This window comes from Hemitrygon akajei, chromosome 3 (genome assembly GCF_048418815.1).
Source record: "Hemitrygon akajei chromosome 3, sHemAka1.3, whole genome shotgun sequence".
NCBI lineage: Eukaryota > Metazoa > Chordata > Chondrichthyes > Myliobatiformes > Dasyatidae > Hemitrygon > Hemitrygon akajei.
This window is the reverse complement of record NC_133126.1, coordinates 74,162,701-74,190,206: the sequence shown is the minus strand read 5'-3', so window position 1 is coordinate 74,190,206 and position 27,506 is coordinate 74,162,701. Positions and strand designations below refer to the sequence as shown.

The window sequence follows — 27,506 nt, the reverse complement described above, 5'->3', positions numbered from 1 at the left end:
TCTATAGGGGACTAAAAGCTCATGCATTACGTGTGCGTTTTGATAATTCTCAGAAGAGATGAACTGCTGACAGTGCTGAAGATTGATCAACAGGCCGCGCCTCTGGGCATGCGTGCTGCCGGCTGTCAGCCGTTTGCACCAACGGCCTTGGTCCTCCCGGCTGGAAGAGCAGAGCGATCCCGTGATGCTCTGGGTTCTTTTCAATGGCGCAGGGGTAGGTCGGCGGTGACTGACGCCCATCCTTAAGGGTTGGATGAGTGAAGAACGGCGGGGTCAGAAGGACGCCTGGCCCAGTTTCTGGCAACTGGCAGACCCCGGTGAAATGCTGTAAGATGTTAGGGTGAGTGGCCGTGTTCCTTGTAGCGGGTGCCGAGCCTGAGGCCCCGCACTGACACCTCAGCTGTGGGGAATGAGCCGGTTAATTTCCATTGGAATTTCTTTGGGGAGCTGTATAAACCCTTTGTACCGGGAGAAATCCTTATTGTCAGTATAAAACGTTTTTGATACCCACGTCTGGCGTGCCTCAACTGTTTTATAAAACATCACAACGTTACTGATTTTTAAAGTTGGAGACAAATCTCAAATGGTACTGAAGGACCCGCCCCATCAACGGCGAGTCTGCATTCATTTGGATCCATTTTGTTTGCATGGGAGTGGCTGTGAGAGAATTTATGGGAAAAAATGTTGTCACAGAGAGATTGTGTGTTATCGGGTAGTTTGGTATTGCTGAGATAGAAAAAATATTCTTTACAAAGTTAATTAATCACTATATACATCGTATATATGCATATACATTTCATAAAACCAAGCTGAGTATTTGAAAGTGGCTTTGCATTTGTAAATTAATAGTGAATTCAATTTCTAAGGACTTCGGAATATGAATGAGGTCTAGGTGTCAAGGAGCCGCCTCTTCTATCATTGTTATGGCATATATTACTTTTTCATTTTCATGCATTCACAGCTTTCCAAAGGTTTAAAACCCTTTGCACAAAGGAAGCTTTGACTTCTTTTTGAAATAGCTGATCCCTTGCCTGAAACTGCCCAAATACCAGTGATAACTGCCTATACAAATCTCTCAGAACCTTGTCTTAATGACATAATACTTCAATTTTTCAAAATTCAATGCAGTTTATCTACACTCATCACTGTTCATATAACAAACATCTCATCCAGAAATCTATTTAGTGAACCATTATTGCACTAATCCTGCATATTTAAACTGCACCAATTCCAATATTTGTCCTTCCATCCATGCAAAGGGAGACTATAAATGCACAGTATATTCGAATTTAACAATATCATCACTGTTACAGGTTTGTATTATAAGACAACTTTAAATTCACACACTTAATTAAAAACACCTTTAATGATAAATTCATTTAGAATGCAATGTAATTTCAAAAACTCCAGATAGATGAATGTTGATATTTTTCAGCATTGTGGGCGATTTCCTTTGCTGGTTTAACGTATCATTAACTTGAAGTGTGTAGTGCTCTGTCACCATCTGAAAGCTGAAATATGTCCATTAAATATATTGAGTTGAACATAATGTAAGTTACATTCATCCTGGAGATTTCTCTCACCTTAATTTTGTGGCTGGGGTTAGAGAGTAGAGTTCAAAAGTCATCTCCCTGTGTGTCAATACCAGCTTGCTATGGTACCCTTTTAATTTAAGACAACTAGTAAATGCACTTCACAGGAGCATTGTCATCAGAATTAGACATTATTCTGTATAAAAGTGAACTCTATGGCCCTTCAATCATAGTGTTTCATTCAATAAGGAAGGCTGATCAAATATTTGGTTTCAATCCCGTGAAGATAAAAACACTAGGAAACAGTTATGGAAATGGGAAGTTTTGAAAAAAGTTTGAGTGGCTCTTGAATGTAATGATTTTCTAGATCAAGGTTAGAGGAAGTGTGAATACCTCTGTGTTTAGGGCTGAAGGAGATTGCATAGATTAGGAAAGGCAAAGTTGTGATGGGTTTAGAAATCCAGAATGAGAAGCATAGTACCCGGGCATTGCTGACTGTCACTGGTTCTCTGTTAAGCTGTTGCTTAGCTAGCACATTAGACAAAAACATGATTGTAAATGTTTTGTTACAACAACCTTCTGGATGCCACTCAAGTTTACAAAACTTAAGTCAATGAAAATGAAAAAAACTCTAGATTCTATAAATCTGAAATAAAAATAGAAATTTCTGGAAACACTCATCAAGTCTGCAGTCTGTAGAAAGACAGTTTTGATGAAGGGTCCTGGACCTGAAACAATAGTTTTTCTTTCTGTGGATGCATCCAGATATGCTGAATGTTTGCAACATATTATGTTTTTATTTGAGATAGTCAAGAGTAGAAACAACTTGCTCAGTGGAGAAGAGGGAAAACAATTTAATTTTAACTCTATCTTCAGAGTTATGTTGCTTGTGACATTTATTTCCTTCTTTCATCTCAGATACTTAGCTTTTGATTACTGTTCAGTAATTTATAATGTGAAAAAGCAGACAATGTCACTTTATGAAATAGAAGTTTCAGAAGGAGTAGATCTGTAGACATGATTGCTTCTAACTGTACATAGCTTCAATAATTCTTAGTAGGGGCTCCCTGCAGTATTGTTTGAGTGCTTTTAACCTCTTACTTTTTAATTTCTCCAGTCCATGCTGCAAAATGATGGACAGTCATTCAGTTAATGTGGAATTCTCTCTTCAATTTCACATTGTCCATGTACATGTGGAATATGAATTTCATCTGAAGGCAGATCAACATTAACCATATTAGTGTTCTGCTTTTTTTAAACATTAAAGTAATTTTGCATTTTATTCACTTGATTACTAAAGGTGCTAGACAAAAAAGAGTAACTATATTCTAAATTTGCATTACTGATTAATGTGGTAACTTGTTCAGTTTTCAAAACAAGTTCAATTGGCGGCTATTCAAAAGGTCATTAAAAGTTTCAGAATTTTATGGATTCGTGTTCCATTATGGAGTTCTGAAAACATTTCACACTTTGTGTAGCATCGCGGGATTACTTGTCTTGTCTGCTTAAGCTTTAATAGATCTGCCATTTACCATGGCAATGAAAAAGGAAAGAAAAAGTGCTCTTTATTTGCACACTTTGCATTTTGAATATGGCCCAAAGAGCCCAACTGTAATTAAAGAGTAGTTTTTTGCAGGAAGCATAGAACCAAGCATAGTACAGTGAAGTTTTAATGTCCAAATATCCTGGGTTGAAGGATAAATAGTAGTGAAGGTTATGGGGTGGGTGGGGGGAGTATTTTTTTTAAGTGGTGGTATAAGATCTCTTGTATCAAAGAGCATCTTCTCGTGCTTCCTGTAGTGCTATTGTACCTGAATGAAAATTGAGTGGGATTGGAATTTTCAATAGGGTAAAAAAAAATATGCAAATTTAGCTGACTGGCATTATTTAATACTTTTTTTCCTTTAAAGTGACTGGAGGTACTTAGTATGTCAAGCAGCATCATGAAGAGAAATGAATAATTGTCATTTCCGGCTGAGCCCCTTCATTAAGACTGAGAAAAACAAAGGCAGAAGCCAGAATAAAAGGGTGAGGGGGTGGGTAGGAGAACAGGCTGGCTGGCAGATCCAGGTGAGAGGGAAAGATGGGCAGGTGGAGGAGGGAGGGGAAGTGTAAATGGTGTGAGAAACAGGAAGGTGATTGGTAGAAGAGTAAAGGGCAGATGAAGATTGAATCTGATGGGAAGTAGTCCATATACAAGGCAAGAAATATTACAGTTATTAATGCTCAAAGCTAAATAGTGGATCAAATCTCATATTTTCTGAGAATGCAGATGAAAGTAATTTAGCCCATTGAGTTTTTTGTTGCTCGATCAACCTCACTACCTAACTTGACGTCTCACCTCATTCATCTTGGTAGTCTCCAACCTGCGGTAAGACATTGATTTCTTTAACTTCCAGTAACTACTCCTCTCTTTGTTTTCCCTTGTATCTCAGGCCTTTTCACACTTTCTCTTTGAACTTCCTCACTCTCAAGATCTTTCCATGACCCACACCTTCCATCCTCTTGTTCGCCACCTCCTTCCTTTCAGTCCATGGGCTACTGTCCTCTCCTATCAGCTTTTATCTTGTTCACTCCTTTGCTTCTTTCACCTGTCAGCTTGTCCCCACCCTTTTTAGCTTTTATGCTCTTTTCCAGTCCTGATGAAAGGATTTGGCCCAAATATCAACTATTCATCTCCTTCCATTGATGAACTCCTCCAGCATTTTGTATGTGTTTCTCCAGATTTCTAGCATCTGCACAATATTTTGTCTTTTTCCCCTATGCTTAGCTGAGTTCTTGTGAATGTTAATTATTTAATTGATCTCCTAAAATTGCCATTCCATGTCTGTGTATGTAGTCATATGAGCAAGGAATTACTACAATGGAAGAATCATCAGCAACACCACCGTGGTGGTTAATCTGAGCAAAAAATATTTATAGATGTAATATTTCTTGCCTCTTAATTTTCTCCAAAGAACAAAATGAGGTTAATTAGGGAGAAAACCCCAGATGATGATGCTTAATGTTTGATGTATCTGATGGCATTAAATTGAGGGACAGTTATTCGTTCTTTCAAATCCATGTTTAAGGTATATGTTTTGGAACAGTTAGCATGTTTTTTCTTTAATTTGTTTTAAATATTCTGAAGTTAATGGCTAGTGAGGACTGAAGAGTGGAGCATATGAGCTTCATATCAGAATGGAGTGGAATCTGGCATTTAAAAGATGTCTGGTTGGGTATCATCAGCATCCAATTTATCCCTGAGCGTATAGTCATTCATTCCATTAGAATATTGTGCCTTAACTTCTTAAATTACCTTGTTGCAAATCCCTGGCCCAGTGTTCTCCAACTGTACCTACAGCTAGGCAGGCGATCTTAACCCTGCTTGCTTCTGTGCTTGCTGATCTATCTTGGCTCATCTGGCTAAAGCTAATACTAGCTGCTTCCTTTCTTTTTATTTTTGTGACACTTAATGCGTCTTAAGAAGATTTGAGTTTATAAATAGTAGGCACTTCTAATGAATGATAATATTAAGCCAAAAGGACCAACTCAGTAGTTTTTTGCCATTTGTAAGAAAGCTGAATATCCCAGGATCAAGGGCCATAGAGAGAAGCAAATCAAGAATAGCATTGTTCACAAGAAGCATTCATTATTCATTGACTTTTCTGGGAATCAGCTAAAGGGATGAGTATATATTAAATATTCTCATGTGTTTCCAACCTAGGATTGCAAGTGATTATGGCATCTAGAACTCAAAATGTCAGGCAAGGTGTGTTATTTGCAGTGGAGGATGAACTTATTGAAGAGAAGCAACTTGGTAAAAGAATGCATTCTGATTGCGATGAGACTATGAAAAAGGTGAGGAAAATGCATATTTAAAAGACTGCACAATATTGCACATACTGTATTGTGAGAAAACTCATTTGATCAATGGTTATGAGTTTCCTTTTTCCACTATGGTCAGCTTGCTTTATGGTATGAAAGCTTGCTTTCTCACCAGTTTCTTCTGTAGCCAATGCTATGATGTAACCTACAGGTTCTTCATTCTACATTAAGAATTTTATCATTGTTTTTCATTGGTCCTTGCTGTAACTTCCGGGTAACATGATGTCCAGATCTTCAGTTGCTTCAGATGTTGTACAGGCAATGATGGGCTCCCGGTCTATAGAGATTACAAGTGAAGACCATAAATCGCTTGTCTATGTGTATAGACTAGCAGTGTATGGTGCCTCAATCACATTTGTCATCTTTTATCACTTCGTCATTTCTGATTGAAGCATAACCTTTAACATTTTCCTTGTAACTACTACAAAATATCTATAACGGGTGAACTTGAATGATAATATTCATGGCATTGTTTCCTTAGGGAACTGATTTAGATGCATTTTGATAAAAAGCACCAAATGCAATATGAAAAGTGAATTAGAAGTGACGTTAAACAAATTACAGTTGGCCCTCCTTATCCGCGGGTTCTGCATGCGTGGATTCAACCAACCGTGGATCAGGAAAACCCAAAAGTTCTGTCTCCAGCACTTGTTTTTTGTGCATGTACAGACTTTTTTTTCTTGTCATTATTCCCTAAACAATATAGTATAACAACTATTTGCATAGCATTTACATTGTATTAGGTATTATAAGTAATCTAGAGATGATTTAAAGTATATGGGAGGATGTGCATCCTGGCAGATCGGGATCGATTTTTTAAAAAACGGTTCTCTTAAGTCGGAACAGGTACACCCGGTATTATTTAGTGTCAGTCAAACATTTGTCTTAGTATATTGTATATATTTTACCTTTCTATGCATATAAAACACTTAAGAAACATATGTATTTCAATAATTAAAGCACTGCGTTGCTTAGTAATAATTGTAGCTTTCATTGAGGCAAGGCCTTTCACATGCTTCATTATTCTCACTTTATCCTTTAAAATTGTTCCGATCATTGACGGACTGTGGCCTAACGCTTTTCCAACGACCAATGGTGTTTCACCTCTTTCCGATCACTTTATTTCCACTTTATTTTCAATGGTGATCATTTTCTGTCAACGGAACAGAAACACTGCGGGCGGCAGGTCCCGAGCTCCACCAGGTCCTAAAGTCCACCGCACTGAGACAGGTTAAATAAGGGTCTTGAGCATCCGCGTTTTTTGGTATCCGCGGGGGGTCTCGGAACCAATCCCCACGGATAAGGAGGGCCAATTGTATATATTTTATATATTCAGCAGACAAAAGGAAAACCAAGTGCTTTAGTTAATGATCTTGGAATGACTCGTGATCTCAAAATTTTCTTTAGGCTGTAAAGTTATCAAATATTTGTATTATTCAGAAGGATGGAAGAGAAAAAGCTGATGATTATAGACCTTTGGAACTAATTACTACAACCTGTAAACAATGAAATAATTAGACAAATCAAAAGCAAATAGATTTAAAGGATGAATCCTACTGTGCTCCTTCCAACGCAAGTCAGAAGTTGGACTTTAGTAAACTGGAAAGGACCTGTACAACTGATCAAGTTGTGTATTTTGAAGTTTCTAATAACATAATTTCAAAGAGAAATTATGGGTGCTAAGTATGAAGTTCCAGAATGCATTGGAAGCTTCTAATTGCAAATAGTAACAAGAATGGAATTGCTAATGACTTTTTAACTTGGAGGTAGGAAATACATAATGTCTATGCAATCTACTGACTGAGATTAATGTTGGCCCGCAGTGATCTAAACTGGGGCTTCCCTTGCTATATTTATTACTGATGTGAAAGATGGAATTCACTGATTTGGGTGGTAGAGCAAGTAATGAAGAATGGGTCAGACATTTGGAAAGGAACAGTGATACATTAATGGTTAAAAAAAAATGGCTGAAGGAGTTCAATCTTAGTCCAATGACTCAGAGCTAGATAAGCTAAATGAAGATGTTGTCAGAATTGTAAAACTAAAGAACTGAAAAGAATCTGAGAAATTTACAAGTCCGTAGACATCACTTAAGGCTAAGAGATAAATACAAAAATTATTAAAAGGTGAATGGATTTTTAGCTTGATCAAATGAGTTGAAGTAAGAAAATATGAGTTATTTTAGAGGCAAACAATTTTTTGTCAAGACTATATTTAAAACTATGGAATTCAAATCTAAACACATCACCTCTGTCCTTAAAGTGCCAACGTGTATGGCATATACATTCAGTGGTCACTTTATTGGGTATCTCCTATACATAATAAAGTAGACAATGGGTGTATGTTCGTGTTCTGCTTCAAGGTTCAACATGTGCATTCAGAGATGCTCTGCTGTTTGCTACTGTTTAACGTGTGCTTATTTAAGTCACCCTCCTTCACGTTGTTTGGTCTGAAAACAACTGAGCCTCTTGACCATGTTAGCATGCTTTCTTGCATTGAGTTGCTGCCACATGACTGGCTGATTAGATACATTTGCTCGTTAATGTAAATATCTAATAAAGTGACCACTGAGTGTATTTGCCAGAATAATGCAAGAATAAAATCATGAGAGTGTCTGATAATTGTATTGTGAAGATTTATGAAGGGTTAAAATGATTTAATTGATTCATTAGAGTGGATCAAAATTGTTTCTTTTGATGCCAGTTTGCAGCCCAAAAGTCAAAAACTTCAGAATTATAGCTGGAGTAATTTATACAAAGACAACAGTAATGAAAACTTGAAACTTCCTTTCTATGCCTGTTGAAGCTAAATTATTTGAAAACTTCAAAACTCTGAATCTTCATTAGAATATGAGCCTAAAGTACAAGAAGTGGGAGAGTTCTATGTTTCATCATAAACTCTTTGTGGTTCTTGGACGTAGCAGTCTTGTTCTTGTGACCTGGAACACCTAATGACAGAATACTATCCATTCTACTTACTGTGAGAGTTCTTCTGTGATCCTGAAATCCTCAAATACCACTGAAGGCTGATGTTAAGCAAGCACTTTGTGTTGAATGCTACGATGGGCAGATAAGAAACACCCTACCCCAGTGTCTTTCAAATCATTGCCAGGGACTTCAATCAGGCTTGCTGGAAGAAATCTCTGCCCAATTATCAACAAAATGTAGCACCAGGGGTCCCAATACACTCGACATTATTACTCTATAATTAAGAATGCCTCCCATTCCAATGCATTTTGGGATATCTGATCATCTGCCTGTCCTACATGCATACAGGCAGAAGCTAAAGAGCAAAGTTCCAGGGGTAAAAACGATGGAGGCGGTTGAGGGAGGTAGAGGAGCAGCTACAGGATTGCTTCGAGTTGGTAGACTGGGCCATGTTCAAGAATTCATTAGAGCATCTGAACAAATGTGCCATGGTTGCCAAGGACTTTATAGTCAATCATGGACAAGTATGTTCCCACAAGATCATTCAGAGTCTTCCCCAACCAGAAACCTGGATGAGCTAAGAGATCTGTAATATGCTGAGGGCCTGATCAGTGGTGTTCAGGTCTGGTGACCAAATAAAATACAAGAGGTCCAGCTACAACCTCCAGAAAGCCATCTGACATGAAAAGTGGTAATTCCTGACCAAACAAATCACAGGAGGATGGTTGTAAGCTGTAGCAGGGCTTGAATGCTATCACTTCCTGTAAACAGTGACATATATGACAACAAGGTTTTGCTCCCAGGTGAGCTCATTGCCTTTTTATGTCTGCTTTGACTGACAAAACATAGAGGCATTTTCATGAACTGTCATAGCCTCCGACGACCTTGTGATTTCAGTCTCTGAAGCCAACGTGAGATCATCCTTCAGGAGAGTAAACCCACAGGAAGCATTTGGCCCAGATGGGGTACCTTGCCAAGTACTGAAGACCTGTGCTAAACAACTAGCTGGAGTGTTCACTGATGTGTTTAACCTCTCACTTGGGCAGTCTGTGGTACCCATCTGCTTCAAGCAGGCTTCAATTATATCAGTGCCCAAGAAGAACATGAACCTGCCTCATTGACTATCGTCCAGTAGCACTTACATCCACTGTGATGAAATGCTTTGCTTAAACTATTACAAAATTTAAGAGAAGTTTGAATAGATACACGTATGGTAGGGTTGTGGAGGGCCATGGTACCTGTGAAGATCAATAGGAATAGGCAGTTTAAATGGTTCTGCATGGACTAGATGGGTTGAAAGGCCTGTTTCTGTGCTGTACTTTTCTATGACTCTGAGAGGTTGGTGATAAAACAAGTCTACACCTGCCTGAGGAGTGACTTAGATCCACTTCAATTTGCCCACCATCACAACAGGTCACAGCAAATATCATTTCATTATAATCAGAATCAGGTTTATTATCACTAGTATGTGTCGTGAAATTTGTTAACTTAGCAGCAGCAGTCCAATGCAATATATAATATAGAAGAAAAAGCTATAAATAAGCCAATTACAGTATACTTATATTGAATAATTTTTTTTAAATCCTGCAAAAAAACCCAGAAATATATAATAGAGTAAGGTAGTGTTCAAGGGTTTAATGTCCATTTAGGAATCAGATGGCAAAGGGGAAGAAGCTGTTCCTGAATCGCTGAGTGTGTGCCTTCAGGCTTCTATACCTCCTCGTTAAAGTTAGTCTGTCCTGAGCTTTATAGGGCTTATCAGGCCGGTCGGTGCTTATGCCAGTTTCCATGACGTGAAGTGACTGAGAGTACAAGATTGCCATTGAGGAGGAGGTGCAGGAGCCTGAGGTCCCACACACCAGGTTTAGGAACAGTTATTTGCCCTCAACCATCAGGCTCGTGAACCAGAAAGGATGGCTCTCAACTTCACTCACCCAATGCTAAACTGATTCTACAACCTATATATTCACTTTCAAGCACTCTACAATTTACGTTCTTGATATTTATTGTTTGTTTGTTTATTATTATTTTGCTCTTTTTGCATTTGCAGTTTGTTGTCATTTGCACATTGATTGTCTTTATATGTAGTTTTTCATTGATCCTGTTCTGTTTCTTTGTACTTACCGTGAATGCCTGTAAGAAAATAAATCTCATTAGTATATGGTGGCATATATGTACTTTGATAATAAATTTACTTTGAAATTTTAACTCGTATTTTTCGGATCACTTCTCCAGTTCTGATGATCATTCTTAGAAATGCAGTTCTGCTTCTTTTCTCCACAGGATGAATGCTACCCAACTTATTGAATGTTTCCAGCACTTCTGTTTTTACTTCAGATTTTACTATCTGAATTTTTTGATTTTCAATCTCTAATCCAGAACACTGGTCTACCAATCAAGAAAACAGTTCAAATCTTGCCATGGCAATCAAAAAACTACAGATGCTGGAAATCTGGATTGAAATGGGAAATGCTAGAAACACTCAGCAGGTGACGTAGCATCTGAGGAAGGAAAAATGGCTACTGTTTCAGGTCTGAGACCATCAGAACTAGAAAAAAGCCAAAATAGTTTAGTTTCCAGTAAATGGGATGTTGCAGGTAGACTGGGTGGTAGTACAGGGTATACACAATGATTTCATCAGTCAGGGCATTGAGTATAGGGTTGTGACATTATGTTGCAGTTGTAGAAGTCATTGGTGAGGCCACACTTGAAGTACTGTGTACAGTTTTGGTCACCCTTTTATGAGAAAGATGTGTAATCTGGAAACACCACAGAGAGCTTTACAAGCATGTTACCAGGACTAAAGAGTTGTAGGGAGAGATTGTCCAGGTTACATCTTTTTTCCTTGTAATGTGGAAAATGAGTGTTAACTGTGCAGAAATGTCTAAAATTATGAGAGACCTAGATAAGGTGGACAGTAAGTCTTTTTCCCAGGATAGGGGAGTCCAAAACTAGGGAGCATAGATTTCAGGTGAGGGGGAAAGATTTAAAAGGAACCTGAGGAGCAAATTTTTCATGCACAGGCTGGTGAGTATATGGAATGGGCTGCCATAAGTGTTTGATGCAGGTATGATAGAATAATTTAAGAAGAACTTGGATAAGTACATGGAGAGTTGGGGTTTAGAAGGATATGGGCCAGACACAGGGAATTGGGACTAACTGGGTTGGTAATGTCATTGGAATGGACCAGTTTGGCTGAAGGGCTGGTATCCATGCTATATTGCTCAGTGACTTGTAGATTAGGATAGGGTGAGTTTTTGTATTGTGCAATTAGATGAGTTAATTGGATCACATCATGCTTCTTTCTGCATTGTTACTGTTTTTCCCTTGTATTAGCTCAAAGTACTGATGTGAAATAATCAGTGGAAGCCATGCAAAGCATAAGATTTTTTTTCTGTCTCTTGTACATATAGCTATTACAATTATGTACAACTAATGGCAGGGTTATGTGGCATAGCCAGCAGACAAAGGGATCCTAATAGAGAAAAATAGTCAAAATCACAAATGATGACTTTTTTAAAAAAAAATGAAAGGCCAGTTCTGAAACAGACAGAAACAAAGTGAATATTTAATGTTGGAAGATTTGATATTGAACCCAGAAGTTGCACTGTGCCCAGCTAGATAATGAGGTGTTATTTTTCAGGCTAGCGTTGGGTTTCATTGTAACAGTGCAGGAGGCAATGAACAGATAGGTCAGTGTAGGGTAGGAAATGGAACGGCGAGTAAATGGAAGGTTATGGCTACTGCTGCAAATTGAAATCGTGTTGTGCAAAGTAATCTACATTTTATTTTCCCAGTATAGAGGCATCTTGCTCTCTCTCCCTCCCTGCCATTTCCATTGAGACTCTCAAGCTATCATTGAGTCACCCTCTTGTAGATGCTGCCTGACCCGCTGAATATTTTCACTATTTCTTGTTTTTACAAATCTTTCTATAGGTGTGGAATTTAAATGCAGTTAATAATGTGGAACTTTTTTCAAAAATAGTTATTAGTAGTTATGATCACAAAATTGATCTATTAACATAATCCTTGTCCAATGGATCTGATAATGCCAGAGAGGCCAGTGCAATCAAAGATTAGTAAGCCATTCTTTATGAAAAGTAAATAAAAACTACAGATGTAATCATCTATCCACTCCTTGTTTTTGTTTATTTTTATTCACTCCTCTTTTAAGGTGTTTATGATGTTGCTAGATCATGAAAAACCTTGTCTTTCAATAAAACCAGTTTGGGCTTAAATCCAGGCTGGTTGCTTAAATCGGTTGGTCACTACTAGCCATTAGTGTTATTTAAGGGAACAAAGCTTCCATGTCTCCTTGGTCTGGCCTTTGTTATCTGTAGGCCTACCTGATCTTAATGCCCTTTTAAGATAGCCAAGCAAGTCATTTGTTATATCATAACCAACTACTATGTTTGGACTGTAGCTGTTGAAAGTGAACTGTCACCTCCTTTTGAAGGGAAACTAAGAATGCTCAGTAAATACTGTCTTCCTATCTATGGCTAGCTCCCAGGATAACGCATAGGGCACACAAAAGACAAGATCACTTTGGATAGTGACAGAATCTGTACCTTAATCTTTTTCTAAAATTTGGGTCCTTCAGTATTGACGTCTCTGTACTGAAAGAACAACCTAACATGGGAAGGTTAATAACGTTTTAGCACTATTTTGCATAACTCATTTTCTTGTTATCAAGGAGCAATATCAGAATCAGTCGGGTTTAATATCACTGGCAGATATTGTGAAATATGTTGCTTTGCGGCAGATGTACATTGCAATAGCAAATTTTAAACTGTATTTATACATATACAGACAAAATTAAATAAGTAGTGCAAAAAGAGAGCAAAAAATAAAAGAAGGTTGTGAGGTAATGTATATGGATTCAATGTCCATTCAGATATCTAATGGCAGCGGGGAAGAAGCTGTCCCTAAAACATTGTGTATATCTTCAGGCTCCTGAACCACCACCTTGATGGTAGTAATGGAAAAAAAGGTGATGGGGATTGTTAATGATGGATATTTCTGTTACGAGATCTTCATGAGACAGTGATATTAACAGCACAGTGGGCAGAAGCAAATACTGTAAAAAAAAACCTACAGAAGTATATAACTATGTTTACTCTCAGATTTTTTCAAAGATTTAAAGTATACTTATTATCAAGGTGTGAATGCAGTATACAACCCTGAGATAAGTCTTCCCCACGGACAGCTACGAAACAAAGAAAAGCCATCGAAAACATTCAAAGAAAAACATCAATTCACTCCCCTCACATGCAAAAAAAACACACAAATGGCAACCAAAAAATGAGCAAAAAATCATAATATAAAACCCAAAATTGAAGGAGTCCAGCATATTCAGTTCAGCTCTGTTCATTATCTGTAGGCTGCCCTGATTCAAAATTGCCCAAAATACCAAAAAAGGAGCGACCAGAAACACATCATAATGTGAACTACAGATCCAATCCACAAACCGTATCGATTAAATCTTGTGCAAGACTCGGACTCTGGCACCATCCTCTGACAGCATTGAGGAAGAGAGAGTCAATTTGAACACATACCTTGCTTTGGGGGGGGGGGGGTGGGGAGAGAGAGATGCCTTCCTCCAGTAGCAGTGAGTAAGGGGCTGGACACCTGCTCCACCTCCGCACTCGCCTTGATTATTTCAGTCTTCCTCAGCGCTTTGATAGGTGAGATTGGAGTCAATCATGGGCTTGTGCCCAATCTCCAGGCTTCTTGGCCGTGGCCACACCACTTGCACGAAACCTCATGGAAAACCCTCGAGACAGCAGAGCTCCAGATCATTCAATCAGCCCAAAAGCACAACACCAAAATGTAGATCGCATGCTCCAACAGTGGCAGAACCACATTTGAAAGAAAAATAAGACATAAGAAGTGAAAGTAATAGTTTCATGATCCATCTGGAGGATGTCACCCTTGGATTGTTTGCTGGCACCATCTTTGAAATCTGAAACCCCTTGATTAACTTCCAACTTTTAAATATCCTACCGTGCCTCAAGTGTGTGGTGTTTTGAATTTTGATTGGCTTATAATTCTGAATTTCCTTGTTTGTAGGATTAAACCTATCTTCTAATAGGTTAAAACAAAGATTGTCACAACAATAGTCTGGAAACTTGTACTTTGTGACCATCAAGGACCACTTACCTACTAACCATACTCTAACCCATTTAACTTTTCCCACTTTCTCTCAACTAAACCCCAGAATCTAATACTGTTCCACTTACTAAGTAGTTTACATTGGTCAACTAAAGTGCTTTTGGGATGTGGGAAGATACTAGAGGATCCAATAGAAACTATGTGGTTGCAGTGGGGAGAGGAACAAAACCTCCTCTAACTTTATTCTGCATTGTTTTTTTTCTTGTTCTATTTCAATGCAATGCACTGATAATATGAAATCTTCTGTATGGATGCCATGCAAAACTTTTTCACTGTTCCTGAATACATAAACCAACTTAATGTCTAAAGAATTAATATGATAGCATTCATGTGGAACATTTTGAAATAAAGTTCTATGAATTATAAGTTCAGTTTAAGATATGCATGAAAAATAGAACACAAGGCTACTGTGCAGTTAGCATATCTGTATTCAATACTTCTGGAAACTTCATTTAAAGAACAGTGTCATTCATTCAAAGTATTCAAATATTAAATGGTCTTTATTTTAAAAAGGACGTGTTTGTCCAAACTTAGACCAGTTATCGACTGCTTTGAAGTAAACCAGGCTATTCATTGTACTTGGATCTTAGAATTTCAAACAAGATTCCTAGTTTTCTACATAAATTATGGTGTGTCTTTGGAAGCTGTATCGATATTCTCATATTATTTTTAATTATACAGTGGAAGCTTGGCTACCTGATACTAATCCGCCAGCCATGCATTTTCTTGGTGTTTTGTCAGAATGTGCTGTTTAATGAAGTGCTCGTATTTTACGTAATTACAAAAAATTCCCACCCCCCCAAACGAAAGCAAAATAAATCTTTCTACAACTTTATACGCAGTTGTCATTAAAAGTTGATTATTGATGGGAGAGCAAATCTCTGAAACACAAAATCTAAACTTTCATTTTCATTAATGTTCACTCAGGGGGACTTAAATTTCACAATTTTATAATTTCCAAAGTTTGTGTAATTCCCTTAAAATTCTTGAAGTGCCATTTATTTATGGCTCTAACAGACAGCGGATCCAACTGACAGTATGCTCCATTTATGAAAACCACATATTTGCAAAATTATTTTTAGTTTCCCAATTTTCCATGTCTGTCAGGTTGTTTATTTTCTTTGTAATGTAACACATTTAAAACATGAGGATAGAAAAGTAACCAAGGAAGCTACTGCCTCAAATCTGTAAATTCATAAGGTCTTTTTTTTCTCTCAGGTTAAACTTTCGGAATGTAAAGAAACGACTCCTAAGATTCTTCGGTAAGAATACCTAACTTTTGCTTGATGACCCTGATCTTCAGTTACAATGTAACCACCTGTAAATTTAATTAAAAGGACAACATATTTTGACTGAATTTAGCTTCATACATGATTTTCAGCTGTATCACTAATACATAGAAATATACAATATTATATACTAAAGTACGATATTAGTTGGACAGATTTCACTAAAGTTAATCGGATATAAGAAAGTAGATCCATATTTTGGTGCCAAGACTCATTTTTGCTAGCACACAGCTTCCAGAGCTAAACAAGTACTAAGAAGTAGCTTGGTAATCTAGAGAAACAAGTTGGAATTGGTTTGTCAGATGATGAAATCCTGAGGGGTGGTGGAGGGTCAAGAGCAGCAATGAAGGAATTGACAGCTGGGTAGAGGTCTTGTTGTACAGGAAAACTCTTACTCCTCATCTCTTTAGGCATTTACAAAATCTTCAAATCCCCCTTTATAGCATGCAGTGGAAGCTACCATATCCTTCCACCCTTTCAAACCCCCCCCCCCCCCAAAGTAAATTGCATTAAGGTAATTTTCAATATTTAACCTGCTACTGAATTTGCAAACAGCAGGAAAAGAGATAGATATTGAAGTCTCTTCAAATCTCTCAATTGTCTCTGGAGTTTCTTTGGATACTCTGATGGAATAAGCAGGTTTTAAGGTGTACCTTTTATCTCAGTACAGAAACTACTTGCTCTACTGTGAAATAAGGCATGAAGGTATTGAAGTGAAAGCCATACACACATGAAAAGTTGTTAAGGGGAATGTAATCGCAAAGAATTCCTTGTCATTGCTGTTAAGAGTACTAGCATTTTCTCTTAGACACCCACAACATTGCAATGTCATTTATGAAACCAAGTTTGAAATCCAAAATGAAAATCAACAAAAGCATATGCTGGAAATCTGAAATGAAAACAAAATGCTGGGAAAACTCAACAAGTCAAGCAACGTTTATGGAAAAAGAAACAATCAATGTTTCTGGCCTGCAACTCTTTAAGCAAATGATGGGAAATTGAATTCTTCTCATGTCACCTCTGCCTTGTCTATTTCTTTAGACACGTGTCCTTATGCCAAATGGTAGACCTTTTCTCCCCACTGCAGAATTCTCAATCAGCTGAACACCTCTCACCTCTGCCTTATACTTCCTCAATCTGGCCGATAAAATGTTGCAAGCCTTAATTTTACCACTCCACCCACTCATTCTGATTATCTCCCTAGGATTTGAAGAATTAGGTACCCCAAGAACCAAACCCAATTATTATCAGGTCATTATCAAAACTGACGAATGGCACTATTGTAGTCTGTTGACCCCTAATTGCAGCAGCCAATTTTCAGCTCTCACACACTGTCATACCTCCCTCTAGTCCAAGACACCACCATTGGATATCAGGTCACTATCTCGTTTATAGCCAGAGCCTGCTCACTCCTGCTTTTGATCACTAAGCTTATTTCTTCTTAATTTGACTCCATTCTTTCTCTTCTGTGTTTTCTCATTTATTCCTGCTTTCATCCATTACACTTTGGATGTCCTCTGCCACCTCAACAGTTTCCAATTCCCTGGTCCTAACTGGTTCACCTTCACCAGGGATGTAGACTCACTACACTTCTGTTCCACATCTAAGGGGTCTGAGGGCCTGCTTTTTCCTTGAATAGAGGCTCAACCAGTTCCCATCCATCAGAACATATTATTTGCTTGGCTGAACTAATAAGGGCATCAAAGATTACAGGGAGAAAGCAGAAGAATGGGGTTGAGAGGGAAAATATATCAGCTGTGATCAAATGGCAGACAGTCTTGATGGGCTGAATGGTCTAATTCTGCTCCATTGTCTGTGGGTATGAAATTCTCCTCACGTGTAACTTCACTCTTTTTTTTCCAATCTAAGATGTAGCTGGGCACTCACCTGGATTCAAGCTATACCTGTCATTTTGCAGATCAAATGGAATAGTCTCTGTTTCAGTCCTACCTTTTGGAACTCATCCCCCAAACTCTTCTCAACTGCATTGCTGCTGTTTGGTGCACTTAAGAACTCAAATGTCCTTACAGCCAGCTTCCATCTGCTCTTCTCCGTACAAGGTCCATCTCAGACTCTTCCTTTCTAAGTTCAATTCTGACATAGCATCCCAGAACCAAAAACCAGTTTCGTTCTATAAATGCTGAATGACCCCATGCGTTTTTCCAGTAGTTCTTTGTTTTATTTAAAATATGAAATGTCCCAATACATTCTTTTTCCACTTGATTAAAAATTACCAACTGCTTTTACTCAGCCTCTCAACTGGAAATGTACTTGGATGATGGTGAGAAATATATAAAAAATACACAATAAACATTTAAATACCAACATTGTCCTTAGAACTCCATAATAGAAATAAACCGAATGAACCATTAATACCACTGTATAGTTTGCATTTGATTTATCTGATTTAGAACTCAATGGAAAAATCAATGATTTGAATTGATACATTTCCAAATAGAGAAACTCACGTGCACCTGAAGTGCTTCTGCAATGACCAGTAAAGTACCACCATAAGATTATGTGGCTGTGTTCCATCCCAATGAAATGGGAGAGAAGATTTTGTTATTTTTGTAGTTCTAAGTAGAGAAGGGCCACAATAGAAATACTTTCACTTCATGTGTTTTATTGAATATCATTTCCTGGAATTTATAAACTATAATCTTGAGCATTACTGGGTTTGTCTCCACAGATCATCTACTGAAGAAGCCGAGGAAACCTTACCTAAAACAGTCAAAGCAGTGTGCTCTAAAAAGAAAACTAGACATCGAGTCCAAAGAAACGTGGACATCAAAAAGCAGCGACCAAGCTTTTGGAGCTGTGACATGGCAAATAAAGAAAATGAAGTTTTATGTTCAGGAACTGTACCTAAAGTATGTAATGACAATCGCAACTCACAGCTGAACTCTGGTGAATTTCCTGCTTCACAGACTGACGGTACTTCTGTGACATATGCTGATTATTTTGCACAGGTAGGATATCTATTTCTGTTATCACATTACAAAGTTTTTAATTTATGCCTCTTTCTGGAATTGAGCAAGTGTTTTGAGTGGAGAGCCCTTTTATTAAAGGTAAAGCAGATGGGTACAACATTCCATCAGTTGTGAAATGGGTTACAATCGCAGAATGTTTGAACAATGCAGCTTTGGAGACTTGTCATCAGTCTAAGCCTGTACAAAATAGTTTGTTTTTGTTCGGTTCTGTTTCCCACCTTCCTGGAAACCCATATAAATGTTTCCTCTTTGGGTACACTTATCCAATTTTTTTACAGAATTATTGCTGAATCTACTTTCACTATCTTTTAAGCAATCCATTGTGTATAAAGAGAAATAAAGCATCCTCATCTTAACTCCCCCCCCCCCCCCCCCCCCCATTCCTCTTGTGGTTTTCTGAGTCATTTGTCTGTCTTCTCTGGTAACTGACCGTTCTGCCACTAGAAGTGGATTTGCTTTAACAAGTTAAACTTACTTTGAACTTCAACTAAGTCTGCACTAAATGGAACAGGACAATGGATAAGCAAGCAAATGGACTAGCTCCATTAGACAACTTTGTCAGCATGAACGATTTGGGCCAAAGGATCTGCTTTTCATCCTGTAAAGCCCTAGGACTTTAATAGGCATTTTCTTCCTTACTTTTGCCCCACTCAAATAAAGTTCCTTATTCCAGGTCCGTTCTAGTGTAGCCCTACTGCACCCCCTCTAAATTCTTGACATCCTTTCTGATGTGTGCCCTGCTTTTAGGAAAATTATTGCTACCTTGGCCTTTTCAATGATTTATAAAGGTTTGGTATAAACCTTTGTTTATAAAGTTAATAGTACAGCTTACTTTTAGTTTTATAGGTTTCTCATCAGTTATTATGAAGTGAACTATTCTGATTCCTTCTGCACTGGTATGTGGTCAAACACCACTGGAGACCCACAACAGTGAATATTATAATCCATACTGTCCAGTGAAGATTGGCTGGCTAATTTACATAGCGAATATAAATTAAATTGTGGTAAGTGATTACACAATGATATCAGTGCTCAGGGCCTTAACCTTTCACAGTTTACATAAATGGATGTTGCTAGACAAAAATCTATCAACTGGAATATAGGAAAATTAGAAATTGTTATGGCAGGAAAAAATTATAAGTATGTTGATTGGTGGGGGTGTTAATGGTTATGGAGCAAAGGTGGGAGAATGGGGCTGAAAAACTCAGCCACAATTGTATGGTGAGGCACACTCAATAGGCCAAATGACATAATTCTGCTACTTTATCTTAGTCTTATGGTCTTGTATTATATAAATATTATGAGCTTCTGTAATTTTGAGATGCAGATGGATCTGGGTGTCCAATTTTCACAACACTACTATATAAGTAAGCAACTAATAAGGGAAGTTAACAATATCATTGTATTTTCCTAGTCAAAATAATTACGGCATGATTGAAATTATACTGCAGAAATATAGGGTGTTATTGGGACTACATCTGGAATTCCTTATTTTAGGCAGGATGCACTGGAAGCCATTCTGGGAAGGTTGATTTGATTGATAGCTGGAATAGATGAGTTATCTTACAAGGAAAGGTTGAACAGGCAAATTTTGTATTCAGTGCAGTTTAGTAAAACAAGTTGTGATTTGATTGAAACACAAGATCATGCGGCTTTTGAAAATATGCGTAGAGCATTTCTTCTGTTGTAGAGGTTAGGAGTAAGGATCACTATTTAAAAATGAGGGTCCACTCCATTATGATGGAGGTGAAGCAGGTATTTTAATCCCTGTTTAAGAATATTTGGAACTCCATTCCTCAAAGGATGGTGTAAGGAGAGACTTTGAATACTTTGAAGGCAGAGTGGGATAGATTCTTGATAAGAACCAAACTGAAATATTTCCATGGGTTTGATGGGAATGCAGAATTAAAAGTTGCAGTCAAATCATCCATTCTCTTTTTGAGTAGTGGAGCTGGCTTGAGGGACTAAGTGGCATACTCACATACAGGGTTTACTATGTGTACATCATCTTTATTATAATGAACTTGAAATGGATAATCTTGTCCAACACAGTTCATATTGAGACATGACTAGGTTTTGGTATAGATGATTGAGAACTTGCTTTAAAAGAAAACACCTTTTAATGAATACTTAAGCCATTCTTCTGTTTTAAGATGGTATATGACAAATTTTGTCCTGACCAGCAAAACGTGATCTATAGTGGAATTATCTTTCTAATATCTGTAGGAAATTTCTGCTTGCCCAATACTGACTAGGTAATGAAACAGTATTGAAGAAGTTGGAGAAAGATAGTAGTGAGGGAGAACTACATGTTATTGGTATTGGCAAGAATGCTGAGGTAATGATTGCAACCAATCTTGGTCTGTTCCTGTCATTATCCACACAGTTATTTCTGAACTCTGACCACTGGCAATGATCATTTATTCATTCTTGCTCAAAACCAACACCACACAGAACATTGCGCTAATCAAACCGTAGTCTTCTGTTCAGGTGAGCTACCTTGAAATCAACTAGTGTTCAGACCTAGCTGTTTCTTGTTTATGTCACATTATGCATTGCATTTACAGAGCAAATCTTCAGAAGCGGCAAATCTAGGTTTCAAACTATTTTAGCATATATTAAGTTATTTCCTGATTCCCATTTGCAATCAAGGAAATAGCAAGTAACACTTTTGCTATCATCAAATTTCAGCTGTCAACTTCATTTAATTTACTTAACTGGTGTTTCTTCTAATTGCCTTCGGAGCATGATGAAATGACAGACAACTCTGCAATTAGCTTTGTGTTTTTTGACTGGCTTCACCTACATGTAAAGTCAGCATTATTTACTTTACTGCCTTTGGGCTTAATACTTCCTAGAAACCATCCATTAAGTTGTTATAAATGGCTATTTCTAAATCTGTGTGGTATGGTCTGTTGTGGTTGAATATGATAGTATGGAGAATATTCCAAAGTTATTCCATGTACCACATGTAAACTTGAGTTTTTTGTTAATCCCTATTCAATATGCATTACATAAGTAACTATTTTAAATCTGAGCCAATTAATAGAGGAAGTTATTGGATGGTTCAAAGTAAAGAACAAAACATACATTGCATAAGTAGTAGTTAGTTATTTACTGTTCCTTATTAAATTAGTAAACATTAATGCATTGAAAAAATAAAATGGTCTTAGAAATATTCTCAAGCATTCCTCTAATTACAACCTGTATTCAGGTTTTTAAAAGATGAAACAGAGACAAGGATGAAGAAACTAAACAGTATTAACTATAAGCAAATTTAGCTGTCATGGTACAAATGGGTGAAATTCAACCTTCATTAATCTGTGAAATTGACAGTTTGGGATTTTATCCTAATCTTGGACTGCAGTTTTCAGTGGAACAGTGAGAAATCATTTTGAATTGATATGGATATAAATTATTTACAAACCATGCACTCAAAGTGCTAGAGGAACGCAGTAGGCCAGGCAGCATCTATGGAAAAAAGTAAACAGTCAACATTTCGGGCAAAACCAAATTTTAAATATAGTTCATTATTTTTAAAGGTTTGTGATACTTACTTGTTTTCAAGCATTTATTTTAATCTTTAGGCTCTGAATTGTTAATTAAAATTGTTTTTGATTTGCTATCTGTGTGAATAATTCAGTCTGATTGGCTAGTGGAAGTCAACAGGAATTATCCTTTATCTAATACCATAAAACCATTTAACAATTACAGCACAGAAACAGGCCATCTTGGCCCTTCTAGTCCATGCCGAACGCTTACTCTCACCTAATCCCACTGACCCACACTCAGCCCATAACCCTCCATTCCTTTCCAGTCCATATACCTATCCAATTTTGCTTTAAATGACAATGTTGAACCTGTCTCTGCCACTTCTACTAGAAGCTCATTCCACACAGCTACCACTCTTTGAGTAAAGAAATTCCCCCTCATGTTACCCTTAAACTTTTGCCCCCTAAGTCTCAACTCAGTCCTCTTGTTTGAATCTCCCCTACTCTCAATGGAAAAAGCCTATCCACATCAACTCGATCTATCCCCCTCATAATTTTATATACCTCTATCAAGTCCCCCCTCAACCTTCTACATTCCAAAGAATAAAGACCTAACTTGTTCAATCTTTCCCTGTTACTTGGGTGCTGAAACCCAGGTAGCATTCTAGTAAATCTCCTCTGTACTCTCTCTATTTTGTTGACATCTTTCCTATAATTCGGTGACCAGAACTGTACACAATACTCCAAATTCGGCCTTACCAATGCCTTGTACAATTTTAACATTACATCCCAACACCTATACTCAATGCTCTGATTTATAAAGGCTAACATACCAAAAGCTTTCTTCACCACCCTACCCACATGAGATTCCACCTTCAGGGAACTATGCACCATTATTCCTAGGTCACTCTGTTCTACAATAGATTGAATACCCTTCAATCAATTTCTAGAAAGTTCTTGGACAAGACAAATTTTTCACCACAGCAATTGCTAAATCTTTGTGAGGGGGCTTTCTTCAAGATCGATGTAAATTGTCGTTACTTTTCCACAGGACATAGATTCTGGAGCAAAAATGCACAAGTTAACGTTTTTCTGTCAAATCGTCAATCTTGCTGTTTGATTCTCTATTGCAGATTTCCAAGGATCATGCTACTATGACACAAGTGCTATTTGGTAGAAACCTAAGACTTAGTGTGGCTCTGACTTTCTGGCAAAAAAGTGCAAGTGAGCTAGTAGCTTATTTGGTCAGGTAATTGTCATTCACCATGTTTTATTCATCTTTCACATTGGGTTCTGTTTCCTCTCCAATACAAATGTATAATAACACATGAAATCTTCATTGTTATGCCTGAATGCAGTATACAATTAGCATATCAGAACTGTAAGAAATAGTGCACCTTTTATATTGATATTATTTTAGTGTTTCAATCGTTTTTGTATTTGACATTGAATCTTTCTGTTATCTGTAGAATACGGGACACTGCCGTTGTTGCAGATTGTCTGCCTGTACTTACAAAGAGGTAATATTTCACATACTATCATTAATTTTTACCATCAAGATGCTTGTGGTTTAGTCAAGTAATTTTTAATCTTGTTTTTGGTTATAGTTTGGAAGAAGAGAAAGAAAGCATCTCCATAGGTTGTTGTGTTGATCTATTACCGTTGGTGCAAGAATTATTAAGAAGCAGGTTTGAAGAGTAAGTATATCTAAAATTGTAGAAAACAGCTTTTACGTTGTGCCTCTGAGTTGGGGATTGAAAAACCAAGGAGGAGAATTCACTTTGCTTGTAAAGATAGTTTGCAAAGCTGACTGTGATTTAGTTGACAATATTTTTCAATACCCAAATGGAAGGGTTTTTGGAAAGAAATTAGATCTGACAATTCTGTTTACTCATCAGTAACTAAATTGTAACCATTTTATTTTTAATTGTAACTCTTTACAAATTTAAGTTGCTTATTTTAAGAAATCCAGACTGGATCACTTGCCTCTATTCATGAAATATACATGAACCTAATATGGTGTGCACAGCAGCTGCATGATATCTGTTGGGCTGGTGTAAGTACCAGGATCTGCTCTTGAATGCATTATGGCAACTCCAGTCAGTTTCTGTCTAGTTAAATAGTGCACCAGAAATTTCATGGGTTAGACCAAGTTCAGACTAATGTCTGTAGGGGTAATGAGTTCAAAAATCAATAGAAATTCCACACTATTGAGGAGTTAGGTAGTGAGGTAAGATTTACTTTGTGGGGCTCGATCAGTAGGTGGTAGTTTGCATTGCAGGGTTTATAACTATGTTTGTACCTGAACCACATCAGCACAACGCGCGCTATTGCCATGGGAAATGAATAATATAACACCTACAGAATATCAAATCAAGTGATCACAGAAGCAAACTTCATCTAATTTGCACGTATTGGACTAATGTAAAGCTCAGACTCAGCTTACCTTTGATTATCATCACAACGCACAAATTTTATGAGAAAGGTCTTTGTTGTTTCATGATCTGTTAAAATGTGTAATAGTAAATATCTTTGCTAATATATTTCAAACAATAAATCAAAATGTTTTGCAGATACTTGATCGTTGGTTTGAACTGGCTATGGGCTGTCCTTAAGCGATGGTGGCCAGAGCTATCCGCAAATGCAAAAAATAGTGATGCAACCAATGTAGAAGACCAGTAAGCAAAAACTTTTGCCTTTTTAAATAAACATAGAAACATTTCTTTAAATATCCTCTGCCAATCAAACCCAAAAAAATCCTTTCTTTGTAGAAAATGTCTTTCTGTCGGATTTTAAAGAAAACATGCTTGTAGATTTTACTAAGTTCCTATTGAATTGCAGGTAGCAATCACCAGTGCATAAAACTTTTGCAGACCCTCAGTTAGCTACTGTTGTCATTGAGTTTATATTGCACTGAATTTATTCCACAGTAGCAAAAACTTGAAAGGAAGTTATTGTATTAATTGTTGATCATTTATGGCTGGCCTCTGTGGAGAATTCATCTGTGGCTCTTCAGCCTCATTCTTTATAGTTGTATGATGCCTATTAGAATATATTATTTAAAGGCTTCTCCCCAGATTGGTATATTAAGTACTAAAGTGTAATTTTTCTTCTAAACATATTCATTGACTATGTTAACCAGAGAAATTTGAAATTTAAAATTATATATTTCTTCCAGAAACATTGTGATTATGAAAGATCAGTTACGACAGCTACGAGAACAGGGCTATCATTTATCTTCATTTCCAGGATATACTGGAAAAGTAGCTAAGGTAAGAACTGTTTGCTAATGGTATCTTTGCTTTATTCAGTTTTAACTACTGGTCATTGGTGAGGCAGTGCCCTTAAGCACTCATCACAAACCTTTTCTGAGATTTTGAATTTGCAATTATTTAGAGAGTGCTCTCTATATTTCTGGAACATGTGAACAGGGCAAGATGAAACTGTAGCCAATCAAATTGAAGAATCTGCTCTGAGATGGACAGAATGTAAATTGAGTAAATTGAAGCAGGAATAATAAATTGGGTTTAACTCCAGGTAGAGAAAGCAAAATGAAGGTCGAGAAAGAAAGATAAGGTTGTGAAACAGCACTTACAGTTTAGAAATGAATCAAAAAGGTTTTAAAATTATTTAACTTTGACATAATTAGTCTTGTGTGCACATAAAATTAAGTATTCCAAAGTAGAAAAATTGGCACTGATCTTCCACTGACCATTGGACTTTTCAAGTTAGTTGCTCAGTTGTTCTTGGAACCTGCACCTACTGTTGTGGCATCTGAAGTAAGACAAGACTGCAGCATATTGTTGAGGCACTGCATTTATCACACCAAATCTGTAGAAATCCTGCCCTAAGGATTGCTCTGAGAACTAATTAAAGTCCAACCCACATTCACAAACATTCAAAGATCCTCAAAAGCTACTTAATATTTGAATTAATTGAATTTTTAAAAATCTGACTTTCCAATTATTGTGTTAGGCAATCTTTAGAAATGTACATTCTCCTGCTGATTTTCACTGTTCACTGCAGAAAGCAGTTAGCCTAGGACTGGTGATCAGTTGAGCAAAAGTTCAGAACTTGTTCAGGAGTCCTAAACTTTATGCCCACAACTGTCACATTTTGTAGTAGCAATAACTTGCCTTCAAGGTGTCAATTTATTTACATAGCATAGGTTTTTCTAACATTTTTGATAGTTAAGTATTGCTGTTTTATCTTGTGTGATTGATTTGTTCATTATTTCTGTTCCTTTGCATGTCAGTTTTCAATTCAATATGATTTGTACCAGACAGGTACATCATTTAGAATGTGTCTTGAAATGTATCTCAAGATGGGTAAACATGTTTTTATCTAAGTTACCAACAATATTGCAAATTGACAAAATATATATTTTGCAGTTCCACCTATAGAATCTGGATACATATGTAAATTGCCAATTGTGAAAGTACTAACTATGTCACCTTATTAAGACAGTAATGCACAGCTATCTCACATCCATTTAGTTTTAATTATACTTAAGTCAGATTTGTTTCCAAAATGAGCTTCCAAGGCTCATGCAAGGAAAAATTTAATGATTTGAAAATGTTTTTGTTTCTGCAGAGTGTGGGAACATACCTGGAGCAGTTATACTAAGTATATGCAGCATCCAGGGGACTTTATTTTCCAAGACTATCAGCAGTAACATCTGCTTTACGACTCCACATAAATCATCTTGTTTGTTGAAATGTTTGGGAGACCAGCACTGCAGGGAGTAATCAACAGTAGCTCGGCACTACATTCATTGCTAAGAATGTTCTAAAAACCACTATTGAACCATGTGAGGCTACTTCATATTGAAGTGGTTTATTAGCCAAGCAGCATTTAACTCGACTCCATGAGCTGACAAAGTGACACTATTCTACTTTCCAGATTTATACAGCCTAACTTGGACAGGAGATCTGTGTTCTTCAATATTGTCATACCAGTGCCAATCAGCTGCCACTGAAATGCTGCTTCAGTGCACTTGGACACTATGAATGTATTTTCTGTATATTTGATTCAACTTTGTAAAGTTTGCAAATGACAGTAGAGCAGTAAGTTATCATTTCAGTGAAGTTCCATAGTTGAGCATGCAGTTGTTTACTAATCATGTCAGCAAGGTGACCTTAACAAAATGTGCATAGTACTGTATTCTTTTAATTGTACCATTAAAATAGACATTTCATGTGAGTTTGCACTTAAATAAATGTTCTGACTTTACATAGTA

The 27,506-nt window shown here is 37.2% G+C and overlaps 1 protein-coding gene across 1 annotated transcript; it reads left to right on the top strand.

The window, feature by feature from the left end:
* The first annotated feature begins 161 nt into the window (after positions 1-161).
* Positions 162-27,506, top strand: katnbl1 (katanin p80 subunit B-like 1). The gene is made up of 10 exons (XM_073040138.1): positions 162-340; positions 5,239-5,372; positions 15,716-15,759; positions 18,476-18,755; positions 23,401-23,516; positions 23,737-23,787; positions 23,875-23,964; positions 24,841-24,945; positions 25,446-25,539; positions 26,861-27,506. Exons 2-10 carry the CDS (start codon positions 5,253-5,255, stop codon positions 26,891-26,893), a joined length of 933 nt encoding a protein of 310 aa, XP_072896239.1. The 5' UTR covers positions 162-340; positions 5,239-5,252; the 3' UTR covers positions 26,894-27,506.